This window comes from Natrix helvetica, assembly GCF_964273705.1.
Source record: "Natrix helvetica genome assembly, chromosome: 1".
NCBI classification, from domain to species: Eukaryota; Metazoa; Chordata; class Lepidosauria; order Squamata; family Natricidae; genus Natrix; species Natrix helvetica.
Window position 1 is genome coordinate 52,592,083 of NC_138548.1, and position 18,139 is coordinate 52,610,221.

At 37.0% G+C, this 18,139-nt stretch overlaps 1 protein-coding gene across 9 annotated transcripts in view; it reads left to right on the top strand.

Moving 5' to 3' along the window:
- CEP128 (centrosomal protein 128) overlaps positions 1–18,139 on the top strand; it is a 208,963-nt gene that overhangs the window by 184,645 nt on the left and 6,179 nt on the right. For all 9 annotated transcript variants that reach the window (XM_081935596.1, XM_081935594.1, XM_081935593.1 and 6 more), the window contains 3 exons: positions 324–401; positions 4,451–4,558; positions 6,624–6,726. In XM_081935596.1, coding sequence (XP_081791722.1) covers positions 324–401; positions 4,451–4,558; positions 6,624–6,726 — 289 coding nt within the window. The remainder of the gene's footprint in view (positions 1–323; positions 402–4,450; positions 4,559–6,623; positions 6,727–18,139) is intronic.

Consider the following 18,139-nt stretch of genomic DNA (forward strand, 5'->3'; position numbering starts at 1 on the left):
CTGCTGGGGCAGCACAAAGGGCTCTTATGAATGTTTTTAGACTGTCAAATATCATTTTAATCATAAAGTATATCAAAGTGTTCAAGTGTTATGTCCCCAAATTAGTGTGAAGTGTGCAGTTTCTACACTGAGGAGAGATGTCCAAAACTTTCCTTCATGGTTAACTTTAGTTAATTATGCAATTACTTCATTTATTTATTTATTATATGCTAACTATCTTGCTGTTCAACTCTCAACTTCTCTGAAACTATTTATTGTTCTACCATTTTATAAATGTTAATGTAATAGCACATACAGCTTTTGAGTATTTCAATGTTTTTCAGAGTACTCAGTTGGCCTTAGAACATCTGGAATCTGTTCCCGAGAAACTGAACGTTTCTGAAGATTGTGGAGATTTGGGGGTAAGAATATTTTGTGATCTTTTTCATTTCATTTGTAAAATATATAACAGCATCTATACGATAGGGGAAAGTGTATTTAAGGCATGACATCCAATACACAATTATATTATAGTCCTATATTTGAGGTTCACATATTAGCGTGAAGCTGAATAGATTTGTTCTGCAGCAAATTCCTTCTTTACCATTCCTTTACCTGCTCAAAAAGATATTTCTCAAGGAGACTTCTTCCATCTTAATTTGAATACCATATTGTAATGCCTCGTAACAATGTGGTGTTTTTAAGATTTGATGAATTTAAAATCTGAAAATATTTCTTTCTCTATCCCAGTTTTTTTTTATATATTTACCATATTTTGGTACTTGTTAAAACTTGATATCATTTAGCTGTGTGAAAAAACTATTTGAAAAGTGATAATTTTTGTTTGATGTATTAAGATATAATGCGAGATGTAATAAATATAAGATATATTTACTGAGATAAACTTCTCCAGCCTTATGATGTCTCACATCATGTGTCCCACATGATGACACTCTGGAAGTCTTGTAGTCTCGTAACTGGTATTCTTCATCATGCAATTGCCAGCAAATTAAATAGGAAAGCAGTTGGAATCATTTGTTCATTAGATTGAGTAAAACTAGCATTACATGGCAGGATTATAAACCTGTCAGATATTTAAAATGCAGACTAAGTGCTGTATATCTGAATGTACATATTTATTTATTAAAGTTTATTTTCATCTAAAACACTCTGCATGGTTTATACTCTGCCTGTTATATAATCTAGACTGAAATATAATATGAATAAGAACAGTTCCCATCCAAAAAAACCACACCCATAATATCATACCTGACACTCTTTTTCATCTTCTGATACCAGCATCAGGAGCTGTTTAATTATCCTAACCTTTTTCAAACGTTCTTCAGAAGAGTAAGGTCTTAATTGTTTTCTAAAATTGTAAGAATTGTTAATTGCTCTAAACTCCAGGCTCTGTGCTGTTCCATAGAAGATAGGTGTAAAGATTAATTGCACCTGGAGTTTTAGTAGCAATAGCACTAGCACTTAGATTTATATACCGCTTCACAGTGCTTTACAGGCCTCTGTAAGCAGTTTACAGAGTCAGCTTATTGCCCCCAACAATCTGGGTCCTCATTTTATTGACCTCGGAAGGAGGGAAGGCTGAGTCAACCTTGAGCCAGTGGTACTCGAACTGCCAAACTGCGGGCAGCCAGCAGCCAGCAGAAGTAGCATGCAGTACTGCATTCTAACCATTGCGCCACCACGCCTCAGTAACAACCCCTGTTGCTCTTTAAATAGTGATGCAACAATATTGAGTTGAGTCTACGACTACTCAGGTTACTTCATTTTGGATTAGATGCAACTTTCCAACAGTCTTCAAGTTTATTCCCATATAGAATTAATTGCAATAGTCCAAATATGAACTAACACAGACATGAATCACCATCAGCATTCCTCCTATCTGGAAATTTTTTAATACAAGATAGAACTATGGAAAATACTGTTTTGGTCACAGTCTTTAACTGCTCTTCCAGCAGAACTGTAAGTCCCATTCTAAGATTGTGAATTTACTGTGCACAAATGAGGGCGAACATGTCCAGGAGCCCAGCCTCAGAAATAACCATGATATCCTGTTATGTGTGTAACAATGTCCTTGGTGACCTGCAAAGCCTCCTGGATGGCAATTGCCATTCCTCTTCACCTTGTCTAGCCACATACATTCATGAAATATGGATGGGCTCATTTTCAGATGAAGGCACTCACTATCTCACCTATCTAGGTCTTGCTAAGCCAAGTCTACTCTGTCATGATCAAGTTATGGATGAAAATAAATGTATTACATGGGTATAGTATCTGGTATTCAAAAGTAGTAGCTAGTGCACAAAACTCCTAAAAGTCCAGCCATATGGCTTCTGAGACAAAGCCAGGAAGCTGGATGTGTGGATTGGGCTCAGATCTACAATGTCCATTTCCCTGGAGTCACCCACTATATATTTGTTGCTCACCACCGTAGTGCTAAAATGGGCGTGGTGGCTCAGTGGCTAAGATGCTGAGCTTGTCGATCAGAAGGTTGGCAGTTTGAATCCCTATTGCCGCGTAACGGAATGAGCTCCCGTTACTTGTCCCAGCTTCTGCCAACCTTGCAGTTTGAAGGTACATAAAAATTCAAGTAGAAAAATAGGAACCATCTTTGGTGGGAAGGTAACAGTGTTCTGTGCACTTTTGGCATTTAGTCATGCCGGCCACACGACCATAGAGACGTCTTTGGACAACGCTGGCTCTTTAGCTTTGAAACGGAAATGAGCATTGCCCCATAGAGTTGTGAACGACTACCACATATGTTCGAGGGGAATCTTTACCTTTACATTTTTACCATAATGCTTCAATTACCCCTTTTATTCTTCAGTCCTGTTGTTTACTCATACCCCAAAGTATTCTTACTATCCATCTCTCTGCTTCACTAAATCTATATACACTACTCCCATTCTGGTTGTTTTTTACTTCTCATTCAGCAGCCATCATATGTCTCAAACACCTCACTGAACTTTAACTCAGTTAATCTTTCAATCTTCCCATCCAAGCCCAATATGGCATCTGCAAAAACTGAGTCTCCCACTGAACTCGATCACATGTTTGGCCCTACTTGTACTACCGCTACTGACCAGAATATCTCCAAATCCACCATGTTGTCCCAGTTAACCTTTAAGCCATTCTGTTCTCTTTCTCCTATACTATTACCATTTCACAAAAAAAAAGAAAAGGTTTTCTCAGACAGGGTGCAGAATATTTTATTGTGAGTAACCCATAGAAATTTGGACTGATCTTCAGTATCAAAACACAACTGATATTCATAGAAATCAGGGAATAGAACTGCAGATAAAAATTTTCCATTCCTGCTGATACCAGATTACCCCTCTAAAACTTAACTATCAAGGAAAAACACGAACTGGCAATGTCTCTTGGGACCTGTAATATGTCCAGTGCAGAAATGGTCATTTACAAATCCATCCTAGTTTGTCCTGCTCAGTCTTGGCATTATTCTTTGGTAGTACTATACACAAGCAATTTGGAGTGACTGAATGCAGAGATGGCATTTTGGGAAGCCAGGCTGGATATAGTTAAAAGATGGCTGTGTGTGGGCTCTGGTACTCATAAGGCATCCATTTATAGATTTACACTCATCTGATAGGATGCGTTCTACAACTCTCCTAAAACCTTTGTAAATTTCATAGCATTATTGCAAATATACCAGAGACTGCAACAAACCAATCTTATATGGATTTTTAATTTTAATTTTGTTTTAAATAGATAGTGCAGTGAGCGTAGCTAAAACTTTTGTATCATAGGCATTATTGCAAATAAATAGGCCAGAGGCTGAAGCAATCCAGCTTTGTATGGATTTTTAATTTTAATTTTTTTAATAGATAGGACAGGGAGCCTAGCCAGCAGCAAGAGAGGTATGATGGAAGTTATACCAAACAGAGAGGCCTTTTCAAGTAGTTCTTGCTAAAATTACAAACCTTTTATTAAAATATATGTTATATAAAATATGTTATTTAAAATTGATAACTTAGAACTCCCCTTCTCAAAATAGTAGTGAAATCTAGCAAAGATCATCAAATGTTATATAGCCAGTTTGATCTAGTGGCTAGAAACCACAAGACCAGGAGTGTTAGTGTGTCTTAGGTATGAAAGTCAACTGGGTGGCTTGAGTTAGACATTCTCTCTCAGGCCAACTCACCTCACAGGGTTGTTGTGAGGAAAATAGGAAGGAGGAGCATTAAGTATGTTCTCTGCCTTGTTACTTATAAAAATAATAAAGGCAAAATTGAAAAAAAAAACTATGAAATTTTAAAATCACAGTACGTATTCGTATTCCCATATGAATTCTTTCGAAATTTCATAATAGCCAAATCTCATAACAATTTTCATTATTTTGAGGTTCAATGGGTCCAGAAGGATCATTTGACCTTTTTTTTTTTAACATTTGTGAGATAATTATTTCACTCACTTGAACATTTTCTGATTTCAGAATTCTCAGAAAGAAATTATCGAAAAAAGGTACAATAAATACAAGGAACTTGTGGGCTCATTACAGCAGCATCTGGAAGATTTAAAATACAAACTTGAAAGTTTCCAAGTAAGTTTGTTTTCTCTTCAAAGTTTATCTTCTCTGTCTTTCTATGCAGTTAATTCAAAAATTAGCTCTAATTGCTGGGACTCTGGATAGCGCATAATCACAGAAGCAACATGCCAATTTTAAGAATTTAGTAAAAGGATGTCAATTTACATTGCAAAGATCAGACCAAAGATTTCCAAATGTCAATGTTCTGTCTCCAATGATAACTCAGTAAGTTAATAGTTGGGGCATAGTGGAACTATTAGTCATTGGAAGAATAGAAGGACTATGAGAAGGCCAGAGCAAAGTCTTTAAAAAGTTAGAGCACAATACGAATTTGGAAAATTCACAGCCAAATTTGTAATCACTATCACATTGACCCTAATGGGTGGTATTCAGAGCTTTCAACTTCTGTATTGGAAGTTTTCTCCCCCCTCTCTTCTTTTTCTCTCTTACTGTCCATATAGACTGATGGAATATAAGGGCTATGTCAGCTCCTAAAGTGGGAAAGTACTGTTTCAGGCAGCACTAAGTTATATAGAGAGGTAAATCTATGGTCTTATCAGCTTCATATTTATGCAGAATAATCTGTATGTGATCCAAATTTAATAAGTTAATTGGAATTTTATTGGTCTGAAAGCGAACTTTAAAGTATGTATGCTAAGAGGAAGTTAAAAAATAGTATTAGAATGTTTTAATTTTAGAAATGTTTTTTAAAAAAACACTTTGTGTTTTAAAAAGGATGGGAAAAAATGTTTTCCCCTTTAAGGTTAAAGGAGCTGAAAGAATACAGTGAATTTTGTTAACTTAAATGTTGATAGTTTATAAAGATTAATAGGTGCAAATATAAATGCATATTTTTTTCAACAGCAAAGAAGATAAAGCACTAATGGTTAAATTGATTGTTATGTTGAAAGAGGAGAATATATTCCTCTTTTTTATTTGGATATCGCTTCTGGATTTTGTGCTTGTGATGAAAAAAACAATTAAACGTTGACTTTGGTTTTGCTGATCAGATAGTTTTGTTGTTATAGAAACGGCTAGATATACTAATGTGTAAAAATAAAAAAGTTGAGATTGTAAAGTTGTTATACAGTGCTAAAAAGCATCTGGAGTCAACCCCTTTTTCTTTCTTTCCTTGTACCTCATATTTTTTTCTCTGCCATTAATTTCCTATTTCTTTTTCTCTTCGCATTTTATACATTGATAAAACAATAAAGGTTTTAGGGAAAGAATAAGTTCTCCATTTGTTATGCTCTACTTATAAAAGTCTTATTTTCTTCTCAGTTGAAGTCTCACTATGTTGGAGGAATTCAGCAAGGGGATTTCATTCATGTCTGAACAGTTAAAAGAGCCAAGAAAGCTCAGAAAGTCTGGCTCCATACTAGGTCAGGGTCAAGGCCGGTCTTGCCCATCGTTAGAGACTACACCACTACCTCATTTAGACACACATACACTATATTATTTTCCCCATGTTTGCCAAGTCCTTCTGTGTTAGTGGGAAAAAGTCAAAAGCCTATTATCTATTTTTAGGATAATGCACTGGGAGCTTTTAAATTATCAAAGGTGGAAGATCAGATTAAGCTGTTAGCATGGAGACGGTATTAATAGAGTGTCAAGCGTTTAGCTCTTAAACGTTTTTGTTTTCTTTCTGGTCTAAAATAAATCCATTGAATCTATTTATTTATTTATTTGCCAATGCTTATTTCGTGCTGCAACAAAGCAGATAATTCACGGGATGCCACTTTGCAAGTTTAAGGACTTTGCGTGGGAACAACAGAGAGGCCAATTCCTGTTTATGTGCATTTTAGCAAGAAGGGCAGAGCTCCCAGCAGCAAATACAGAAGATGACCTTTACCAGAATTCTAAATGTTGTTGACAAAGACACGCAATCTGGATGGAAATTATATGTAATGGTAACTACTAGATTTACATTCTGAACACTGAAAGCGGATTTTACCAGTTTAAAATAGTACTGTCGTAGTCATAGAACCTGGCTTGCGGTTATTTTGAATCACAAAAAATAAAATGAAATATAATCAACATCAATCTTTTTCACATGAAAAAAAAAACTTCTCTCTCACAGGATAAGAAGACCAATACCGATGTTTCTACTATCCAGAGTACACCTTCCAACTGGCAAAGCAGCACTAGTTTTATGACCAGCTCCTTGCTTTCTAAGTCTGAATGTAAGAATTGAGATTTCATTAAGAATCCTTGTAAACTTTTAAGTGAAATGACCAGTGATTTGTTTTGGGAAATCAAAAACTTTCTCTTTGGTGCACTGATTCCTTCCTTTCTTTGGTTACCGTAATGAGAATATAATTCAAGTTCTACAAATGCATAGAGGCTTTTCAGCAATTAAAGTATGTAGACATATCTCAACCCTAATTGAAAGAAAGAAGTCATTGGAAACTATCGGGTGTCCTTGCATTTAACAGAATCATGTATTTTTTTTCCTTGGATGTATTGTCTAAAACATTTGTCTAGAAAATAAACTTACATTTTATGATTGTACATCTAGGACTACTATCTTGGTTTATTTTCATTTTAACAAAATAGATAGTATACTTCTATAAGAGAATTTAAAACAATTAGAGTCTTGCCAACTGTCCTTATCAAAAGGCAAGTGGACTTTTGCTTCTCATCTAAGAAGCTTCTTTAGCTCCAGAGAAGCTTCTTGGATGAGAAGTGAAACAACTTCAAAGAAAAATCAGAAAGTCCACTTGTGTCTTGAAAAAGCATCTTTAGGACAACCATGACCTGGATGACTGAGATTCCATGGACATTTAGCGATGTCATTATCAAAGTTTTCCAAACACCATCAGTATCAAAAATGTGTATTTCAAATTCTAGGGGGAAAATAAAAGATAAACACTTTGATGAAAGGCTTGTACAAAACATGGTTTGGTCTTGGTAAATAGATACTGAATGTAAGACTTGTTTTAGATAATTCATAAGAAAATAATATTACAAAATGAATAATTTATTTTTAATCACACGAGATCTTGATGAATTTCTTTGGCAGTCCATCTCCAATACCATGTATGTGCAGTGAAGGGATTCCAGAAGAATTCATGTAATAGTTTAAATCTGTGCTGTTTAATCTTTGCCTACCATGTCATGCAATTAATTAAATCCACATTTCTCTATCAGGAGTATTGTTTAGTATAAAAATCTAGCTTCTGGCTGATGTTGGCTATTTTTAAATTAAATGACATAAAATTGTTATTAAGTTCTAGGCATCCCCTCAAAACTACTTCACAAAGTAACATGGACTTATTTATGAAAGGCCATGGAAGGTGGTTTTTCAGAAGAAGTGAAGTGAAATGATTACCAGACTTTGCCTGGGTTTGGAGCACTTCACTTCAGAAGAACTCTGAGAAGAGGTTTCTTCAAATTTTGTAGGAGAAGGCTGAGCATTTCAGACTGGGCACCTATGACATTGTGTGTCCAAGATGGCCTGGTTAGGCAACTACAGTGAATGCTGTAGGCAGTCTCATACAGTATGTAATAAAGCTGCCCAGCCTGGATCCTCATTCTGACCACTTGCAAAAGATGGATGTGTAGTGTAGGAGGTTCCTAGTTTTGCCAAGCAAGTGGGAGAAAGTCGCTGAGTCGCACATTCTTTATGCTTCTAAAAAATCTTCCAGACTGAGTGATTCCTTTGCAGGAATTTCCACAGTACATTCTGAAGCTAACCAACTTAAAGCTTCTTGGCAACTGCCAAAGTATTCCAGGTCTGGTGGTTCACACTTGCAGGGTGAATTGCAAGTAATCCAAAACTGCCCAGTCTTGAAGCTTTGGGAAATGCTCCAGGAGGATTGAAGTGAGCTTTGTCCTGCAGCACAGTTTCAAAATGATTCAAATTCACCAAGGATCCTTTGTTAAGGCCAATCAGGTCATCTTTTTTGCTTTAGCAAAACAAATCAGGTAATATCCAAAATCTGACTCTGTTAATCAAAGCAAATCTAGATCATTTCATACAACATGAGTAACACAGTGACTGAATCATTTAACAACAGTGCCCATGATAGTAGCATCCAACTCTTCTGGAAGAAATATATGGCAAAAGGGATGGAATCCAGTAGTGAGGGACAATGCAAAAGAAACTGTTACCAATCTCCTTTTCTCTACCAAATTTTTGGTCAGAGAAACTGGAGAGATGAATGCTTCATTTTTTTTCCTGAAGAAAGAGGAAAAACAACAATTTCTTAAGGCCAAGCAATTCATTTAGGAAGTGAGTATAGCACTGAGAAAATACCATGGGAGGAATATTCTCATGAGGTTTACCCTTGGGATTTAATGTAAGCATAAGAAGCCAGAGAGACTATGAAAAGCAAAACGTTCTCACATATTCTTTGCCCTACCTATGTTAAAGAACATAGAGAGTGTATTGCTTATACTACAGGATTGTATTTGTTTTCATATTGAGGGGGAGAGAGAATACTAGCTTAGAGATAATAAGCCAAACAGAAATGTGCAATTTGCACGCGCATGCTTTTATTTCTGTTTATTAAGTCCCATTTCCCGATTCCAAAAAATAAATGAAATTATCACAGTAATCATCTTCTGTTATTAATTAATGTTTCAGCAATAAAATTACTAGTAATTCTTTGAGTGAGAAATCTTGTCAAAGGGATACATCTAATTAACACAAAATTAAATGACTGAGTCTCCAGATTTTCTGGTCCACAGCTCAGGGTTAAATTTCTCTGCTCCACTGCTAACAGTGAAGCTGTAGCTGAGTAATAGTCATAAGTTCAGCAACAAATCATATGCTTTACATGAAGGGCCAGATGCCACCCCCAGATTTTCAAAGAAACCCGAGAAACCTGATGGTAGTCAATGTATATTACACTGAATTAGACAGTATAAGATAGTTTCCTACATTTCAGTGAATTATTTGGCCATCACACAGTTCTTGCTAGAAGAGATGAAAAAAGACTGTGTAACTCCTTGGCAATCCAAGCAATTAATGACATCTATTCCTCTTCTGTTGTACTACACAGATTTTGTTTGAAAGCGGGTCTCTAAAGGCCAGATTACTTTACTTTACTTTTTACTTTTATTTAGATTTTTATACTGCCCCCTCTCCCCAAAGGGACTCGGGGCGGTGTACAGTCAAATAAAAACACATCAATAAATAGAAAATACAAACACAAAGAGGAGGCAATAAGAAACTGTACATATCTGAAGTAAAGTAGTTAAAAGCAATATTTAAATACCCTAAAAATACCCAATTAAAATATCTGCCAGGAGGTAGAATACAACTATAAATGGGCCAGGCCGGCTAAACGGAACAGGTGAGTCTTCAGTTTTTGTCGAAAGGAGCGGAAGTTGGTGGTGGTTCTGATATCGGGGGGAGGTCATTCCAGAGGGTTGGGCCCATCACAGAGAAGGCTCTACTCCTAGGCGCCGCCCGTTGGCATTGCTTAGTGGACGGCACCCGGAGGAGTCCTTCCCTGTGAGAGCAAATCGGTCGCAGGGAAGTGTGTGGTAGGATGCGATCCCGCAAGTACCTAGGTCCTGAGCCATGGAGCGCTTTAAAGATGGTAATTAACACCTTGAAACGCACTCGAAAGACCATAGGCAGCCAGTGCAGCTCGCGCAGGAGCGGTGTTACATGGGAGTACCTAGTACTCCCCATAATAGCCCGCGCGGCTGCGTTCTGGACTAGCTGCAGTCTTCGAGCGCATCCCAAGGGAAGCCCCATGTAGAGGGCATTGCAGTAGTCCAGCCAAGACGTCACCAGTGCATGAGTGACCGTGCGTAGGGCATCCCGGTCCAGTAGGGGGTGCAATTGGCGCACCAGGCGAACCTGGTGGAATGCCCCCCTTGCCACGGCTGCCACATGGTCATCCATTGACAGCCGGGCATCTAGGAGGACGCCCAAATTGCGCGCCCGCTCCACAGGGGGCAATTGCTCGCCCCCTATGGTCAGTGATGGAATCAACTGACTGAACCGGGGTGCCGGTAGCCACAGCCACTCGGTCTTGGAGGGGTTGAGCTTGAGTCTGTTGTCCCCCACCCAGACCCCGACGGCTTCCAAACACCGGGTCATCACCTCGACAGCCTCGTTGGGGTGGTCTGTTATGTTATGGTTTACAATTTTCAGCTTTTACAACACTCGGGGAAACCTGTTAAAAAGAATTTAGAAGTGCTGATTAATTGCCAGCAGTACTTTCTAGTTACTTGCAGTATCCTATATCATGAACCACTTTTATACCTTTATAACCACTCAAATGAATAAAATAAACACAGAATACCACTTAGTGCTATAGTTAAAAGGGCAACGCCATTGCAAGACCTCTATGCACTGGACTGCACTGCACTATTAATGCTCAATGAGAGTGAATGCAAGGGATGAAACTTGTTTTGAATGATTTACTGAGAATTAATCTCTAAATTGAACATGGTGCATTCAATAGTCTCTATTTTAATGTAGGATTTTTTCTCAAGAACCAATCATTCTGCTTAATTTTTCCTTGTAATATGAAAATACATACAAGAAACTAATGTCAGATATATTTCATGACATATGTAATGTCTTTATTTAACAGAAACTTCCATTTACTTTAATTATTAATGCTGAATATGACTTCACATCTTTTTCTTAACATCTGGAAAAGCAAAGGTGCTGTTCAAAAGGCAGCTAGACTTTCTTTGTTTTTTCCTTGGAAAATGTTTCGTTTCTCATCCAAGAAGCTTCTTTCATTCTGACTGAGTGGTAGAAAATGTCTACTCCACTGAATGTTCTCCACCATTCAATCAGAACTGAAGAATCTTCTTGGATACGAAGTGAAATATCTTCAAGAAAAAAACAAAGAAAGTCCAGTTGCCTTTTGAAAAAGCGCCTTTGGGACAACCATGACCTGAATGACTGAGAAGCTCCATAGACATTTAACATCTGGAAACATTTCTAAAATTCTGCATCTGTATTATTTTTTAATGCCAAACTATTGTTAACATAATAAAGGACAATATATATATATAAGACTCTTGCTTTCACTATCGAACTGTGATCATAGACTTTGCTAGACATAGAACATGCTACCATTGGAGGATTAGAAGATGCCTGAAATTCTTCTATTTTGGGAGACTTCCTTTTTCAATTATCTTTACATGGGAGCATGGGAATCTTCCAGACATACACACACACTCACACTATTATTATTTTATTATTTGTTTATTTTTATTTTTATACCATTTAGAACCAACTGAACTATTAATTGAGGAGGGGGAATGTCTGTGTGCAAACCAAGACTGAAGACAGTTTAGCTTTGTTTGGCTGGAAGATTGGTTGTCTTTTGGGGTGGGGGAGGAATAAAGCTGTACCATGAATATTAATGTTTAACAGTCTTGTTTGACTAATTTTTCAAAGGTGAAATCCTAATTATTATAGAATGCCTCAAAGAAATTTGTAAATTTGTACAATATAGATGTTGCCTAGTTTATGACTATGGCTTATAAGCAAATATGACAAAGGCTAAAATCACACATTCAATAAATTGTGGTTTGGCTATGGTTTATTAAGTAACCCACAGTTTATTAGGTATTTTGACACAACCTATGATGTATTGTATCTTATTAAGGTAAAGCAAATAGATTTTCTACAAACTGTAGTCAAAATATTGGAACTCACACACTAGGTAAGGACTTTCAAAACAACACTTGTTCAGGCTTGTTTCTTTTGAGTTGATATTGCTTGTGATCAGAAATGGAGTTTGTGATGATTGTATGTGTTTGTTTGTGTGTTTATGTATGTACAGAGAGAGAGAGGGAGGGAGAGGGAGAGGGAGAGGGAAGGAGAGAGAGATTTAATCTGAGAGTCTTTGCTCAGAATCATAATTCTGCTGACAGCACAATGAAAACTAAATAGATCCCCTGGTCCACAGTATTGTGTCTTTGTTTCTTGTGTATCTTTGTATGCCAGAATTTAATCTTTATACTTACTACTGGGTATATTTTATATTCATACCTGTCTATTTAAAACATTATTATGGGAGCTAGCCTGACTAAATCATTTTGTAGAAAACAAGTTTATCTGACAGCATAATTTAGACAAGAAGGTGCTCATCAGATACTTAATTTACAGAGGCAGATTTATTTTCAATTGCCACTTAACAAAGTCTGCCAAAAGGAAAAAGAATAAGCCAGTGCCTCTTATCAAGGCATTGATCTTAAGGAACTATTTATAATAACCACTGGACTTTCCTTTAGTTTTAGATTACAAACAGATTAGCATCTGCAGATGCTTTGCATTAGAGTTGTAAATGTATCTCTTTCCTGTTAGTACAGTTTTTATCTTTCCAGTGAATTGACAAACCTTTTCCCAGAAGCCATTTTATTCCAAGACTTAACTCTACTGTGTATACATGTAGGTATTACCCAGGACCTTCACAACCTGAATCTGAGACCTTTAAAATCTTTATAAAGCAAAGTAGCCACAACTGGGCTCACAGCATTGAAGTTATGCTGCTTATTCCCAGCACATTTTTAAATTTATTTTATTTTATTATTTTAAATCCTGCCCTCATTATTTTTACAAGTAACTTGATATGGCAAACATATCCAACATACCGCTATTTTCTCTACAACAACCCTGTGAGATGAGATGAGAGACGGTGACTGGCCCAAAGTCAACTAGCTATCTTTCATGCCTCAGGTGGGACTAGAACTCATGTTTCTAGCCTAATACCTTAACTACTGGACCAAACTGGCTCTCTACTATAAATTATTATTAATGTAAGCATTAATTATACAGAATGTTTAGAGCATTTTGTATACCTTATCTCAGTAATCATTTCCTGCTATGTTGAAATATATTCTAGAGCAGGGGTGTCAAACCCACCGCATCACAGCGTCATCACATGACATATCAGGACTTTTTCTCCCTTTGCTAAACCAGGCATGGGCGTGGCCAGCATGAGATGCATCTGGCCTGCGGGCCGGGAGTTTGACAACCCTGTTCTAGAGGAAGTGGATCAATACATAAGATGGGCTGTGTTTGTTAGTCTTGATTGCTCATCTGTATGAATTGAGAGACTGTGTGTTCTGTCCTAGGCTTCCTGAGACAGTAAAAATCACATGCTTAAAAATCACACATGCTATTGGTAGTGATTTATGCGCCGAATGAAAATCAGAAGAAATTTTATAAAAAAAACTACATGAAAAAATAATATTTGTTTGTTGGGAGATTTCAATGCAGTGGTAAGCACAATAAAGGACTATAAAAGTAGCAACCCAAAGAAGAAGAAAAAGGAAAACCTTACCAAAATCATTTTTCAACATGAGCCATGAATTAAATTTAAGAGACAGTTGGAGAGAAATAAATCCAAATGAAAAAGGATATACCTTCTACTCAAATCCACACAAATCATGGTCTAGAATCGACAGGCCAGGATGAAAAGCAAGATAGAAAACAAGTTAAAAGTAATAGAGATCGTACCTTATACATGGACAGATCATAATCCAATAAAAATAATTTGGAAGAGCCCAAAGAGAAAAAATGGATGTTGGATGCTAAATAAACAAATACTAAAAGAAAAAGAGTACACCTAGCAGATCAAGAAAGAAATGGATTTTTTCCTCAAAGAAAACAACAATCACGATACAATATTACAAAACCTATGGGACACCATCAAAGCATATTTATGTGGGATAACAATAGTGTATGAAGCCTGAAGAAATAAAGAAAAATGGAAAAACAAAATATACTGCAGGAAACTCTAAAAAACTAGAAACTACCCTACAGAATGAACCACAAAATGATAGACTTAAACAAGGATGGAACTTAGGAAGACATAAACTAACTTTGAGCAGAAAGACAATGCAAGGAAAATAAAATTAACAAGACAAAACTTTTTTGAACACACAAATAAAACTGGAAGGTGGCTAGCCCACAAATTGAAAAAGGGGAAAAAAAGTCACACACTTAGTCCCAAAAACCCTCTTTTTATTTCAATGACTGTGAATTATGTTCATTCAGAGTCCGTAATGAGTCACAAACAGTTTGTGAAGAATCTAGAAGTCTACCACAGTTTTCGGGATAAGGCTGATAAGCTCCCACCTTTATCTCCCTTAAAATGCTGCCAAAGATCTAATTGCCAATTAGTTTTGCAAGGTCAAACGGAGCACAGAGTCAAAATGGAGCTTCAGAGTTTAAACCGACCAGAACAAATAAAGTTGCTTTCTGCAAAAGCTCATGTCCATTTGCTCCTCTTTTAAGTCTTATGGGAGGGGCCAATCAACTCCAGGCCTTACACCTGAGTCGCCCCTTTCGTCTTAACTGTTCTTGCCTTCTGGCAGCTCTGCACATGTGCACACTGGGAATAGGCTTCCCCTGCAGCACATAATTCCCAGGTGTACCTGGCTCCTTCTCTGCCTCTGATGCAGAATCCTCATCTGAGCCTTCCCCAGACTCCAGGACTGGCCCATGTTCCTCCCCAACCTCCACACTGTCTGACTCTGCTGCCAGTTCCGCAGGCCGCTGGCAGACCACAACATTGTGTCCCACTAAAATCTTTCAGTTACTTACAGTTATATTCCATAGAACGTTGTCCATCATTTCACACGACCTATTCAGACAATCCTAGAAAGTTTCCAAATATCCAAATTAAAATTATATTTAATAAATTAAATTGAAAAGTTAACATTTATGTCTGTATGCTGATGGTACTGCAACAGTTGTGTGCCCAATCTACTCTACTGGTGGAAGCTGGAGGTAGTGGACAAAAGATACAATATAATACAATACAATACAATACAGTACAGTACAATACAATACAATACAATACAATAGTAGAGTTGGAAGGGACCTTGGAGGTCTTCTAGTCCAACCCCCTGCCTAGGCAGGAAATCCTATACCGTTTCAGACAAATGGCTATCCAACATCTTCTTAAAGACTTCCAGTGTTGGGGCATTCACAACTTCTGGAGGCAAGCTGTTCCACTGATTAATTGTTCTAACTGTCAGGAAATTTCTCCTCAGTTCTAAGATGCTTCTCTCCTTGATTAGTTTCCACCCATTGCTGCTTGTTCTACCCTCAGGTGCTTTGGAGAATAGTTTGACTCCCTCTTCTTTGTGGCAACCCCTGAGATATTGGAACAATGCTATCATGTCTCCTCTAGTCCTTCTTTCTCTTAAGCTAAACATACTCAGTTCCTGCAACCGTTCTTCATATGTTTTAGTCTCCAGTCCCCTAATCATCTTTGTTGCTCTTCTCTGCACTCTTTCTAGAGTCTCCACATCTTTTTTACATCGTGGCGACCAGAACTGAATGCAGTATTCCAAGTGCCTTACCAAGGCATTATAAAGTGGTATTAACACTTCACATGATCTTGATTCTATCCCTCTGTTGATGCAGCCTAGGACTGTGTTGGCTTTTTTGGCAGCTGCTGCACACTGCTGGCTCATATTTAAATGGTTGTCCACTAGGACTCCAAGATCCCTTTCACGGTTACTACTACTGAGCAAGGTACCACCTATACTGTACCTGTGCATTCCAGATGGTCAAATCTACTTTTTTTAAAAAAGGCATGTTGTCCCTTGCTACTAAAAAGAACCTCCATCATATTATTTTATGAATAAACAAGGCAATAGATCATTCAATCATGCCAAAAGTCCCAAGTACAGGATGAGTAAGGAAAAAAAATGCTGTTTAAATCTCTGGAGACATAGTCAAAGTATATCATAAGAAGCTTGATCCAGGTAGTACTGTATAAGGCAGCTTCCTAAACAGGACAGATACACTGCGATAGATTTTGTAAGCCAGTGAACTAGCTGCTTGAGCAACCCAATTCTTTTCTCAGTCAAGCCAATCATGGAACTAACAGCTGGAACATGCTATGATTATTATGAATAGCCATAGAGTGGGAAATGCTTTTTGTACACTCTTTATATGATATTTGCGCACCAATCTCTCCAAATTGGGACTCCAATGGACATACTGTAGCATCCACCTAAAAAAGGAATCTGGCCGCAGAAAACCCTTTTACAATATGAGCAGAAGACTTTGTCCCTTTTTCAAAAAATGTGAGAATATCTACTAAGTACTTGAAAATAAGTTCTAAGAACTCAGGCAAAGAAACCATTATTCTGAACTGTTACCAGAAGCATCATTTGATAGCTTTCAGATGTCCTGTTTTATGCTGTAACATCCAAGGTAGCCTTTAGCCACAGGTAACCCTTCTTTCCCCTAAACTGTTTCTTTTACCATACGCATTCATTAGCTAAAGTAACAGGTTCCAAAGGTTAATATTGTACTACATTAAGAGGATTTCCTTTTAATATGTTGTAAGTATATTTCTTTTTGATTTTATCATTCTCCTTCTGGTTCTTGTATTAGTGGAAACATAAACAGGATTTAGTATTCCATCCGGATGTTACTATTCATAAATCTACATTTTATTTCCTATCTGCTGATAATGTGCAATGTTTAGTGGCCTTTCTTCACAATGCTGTTGAATTATTGACTTTTCATTACAATAATAGGTAATTTTCAAATTATTTATGGTAAATAGAGAATGGAGAGGAGAGGAGGTTAATTAGGACACTCATTTTGTTAGGGATCTGGCTTAAATTCTGATATTTAACATAATATTCCTCAACTCTACAATATGAAGTTAGCATCCATCTACAATGCTTTAAAGCACTTACCAGGTTCCTAGTCAAACATAGAGACTAGCCATTTGGGGGTTTCCTGATGGGTCTCCCAATCATGTACTAGCCATGTCTGATCCTGGTTAGCTTTTCAAGATTGGTCAGACTCAGCTATGAATTGCCATCTGACTGAGCTACTATTGCTAAAAATTGAAAAGCGCAAGGCAAAAAAACCCCTCTGATCCCCACATGTGCTTTGCCCTTCCTCATATTTTGATTTATTGTCTCCCTCATAAGGCCAAGCTTCGGTAATTCCCAACATACATAAATGAACAGCTTCTCTCCAACACAATTCCCTTATTGAAAGGTATATATTAATATCATAGCAAGGTGGATTAGCAGGTGGGGTTTTTAAACTTCACTATTGAATACTTTTTTAAAGCAGGTTCATCAGTTGTTCTAACAACTTGTCATGTATAACGTCTATTCAACATATATGTACAGTAACAAGCATACATAATTGATTTAGGAACAGATTTGTTTTTTGGTGCTAGTGTAATGTCTCAGTTACAGTCAGTCTCCAGATAATGTATAAAATAGCTAATTACTAGCAGTAGTAATATGACTGAAACCCAGGAGGTGCATTAAGACAATCTTTTATGTACTCTTGCTTAGAATTATAAGGATGAACTGGGGCTGTTATGGTTATTGGCTACCTGCTCCAATATTATGATAGAATGGAGAAGACAAGATGGTGCACTGAATAAAAACACTGAAAGTTTTTAATATTATCAATCAAAACATAGAGTGAAACCTTCCATTTCTTCTTTCAAAAAAGAAGAAATTTAGTATGTATGTATCACTAGTAGAAGATTTTGGATTCTTAATTTATTACATTTCATGTACATGGGTTGATAAATAATTAGAGTTAATAAATATTGGTAAAAGCATAAGCTTTTAAAAATGTAATACATCTCTATTGGGTACGCTACCTTTTGA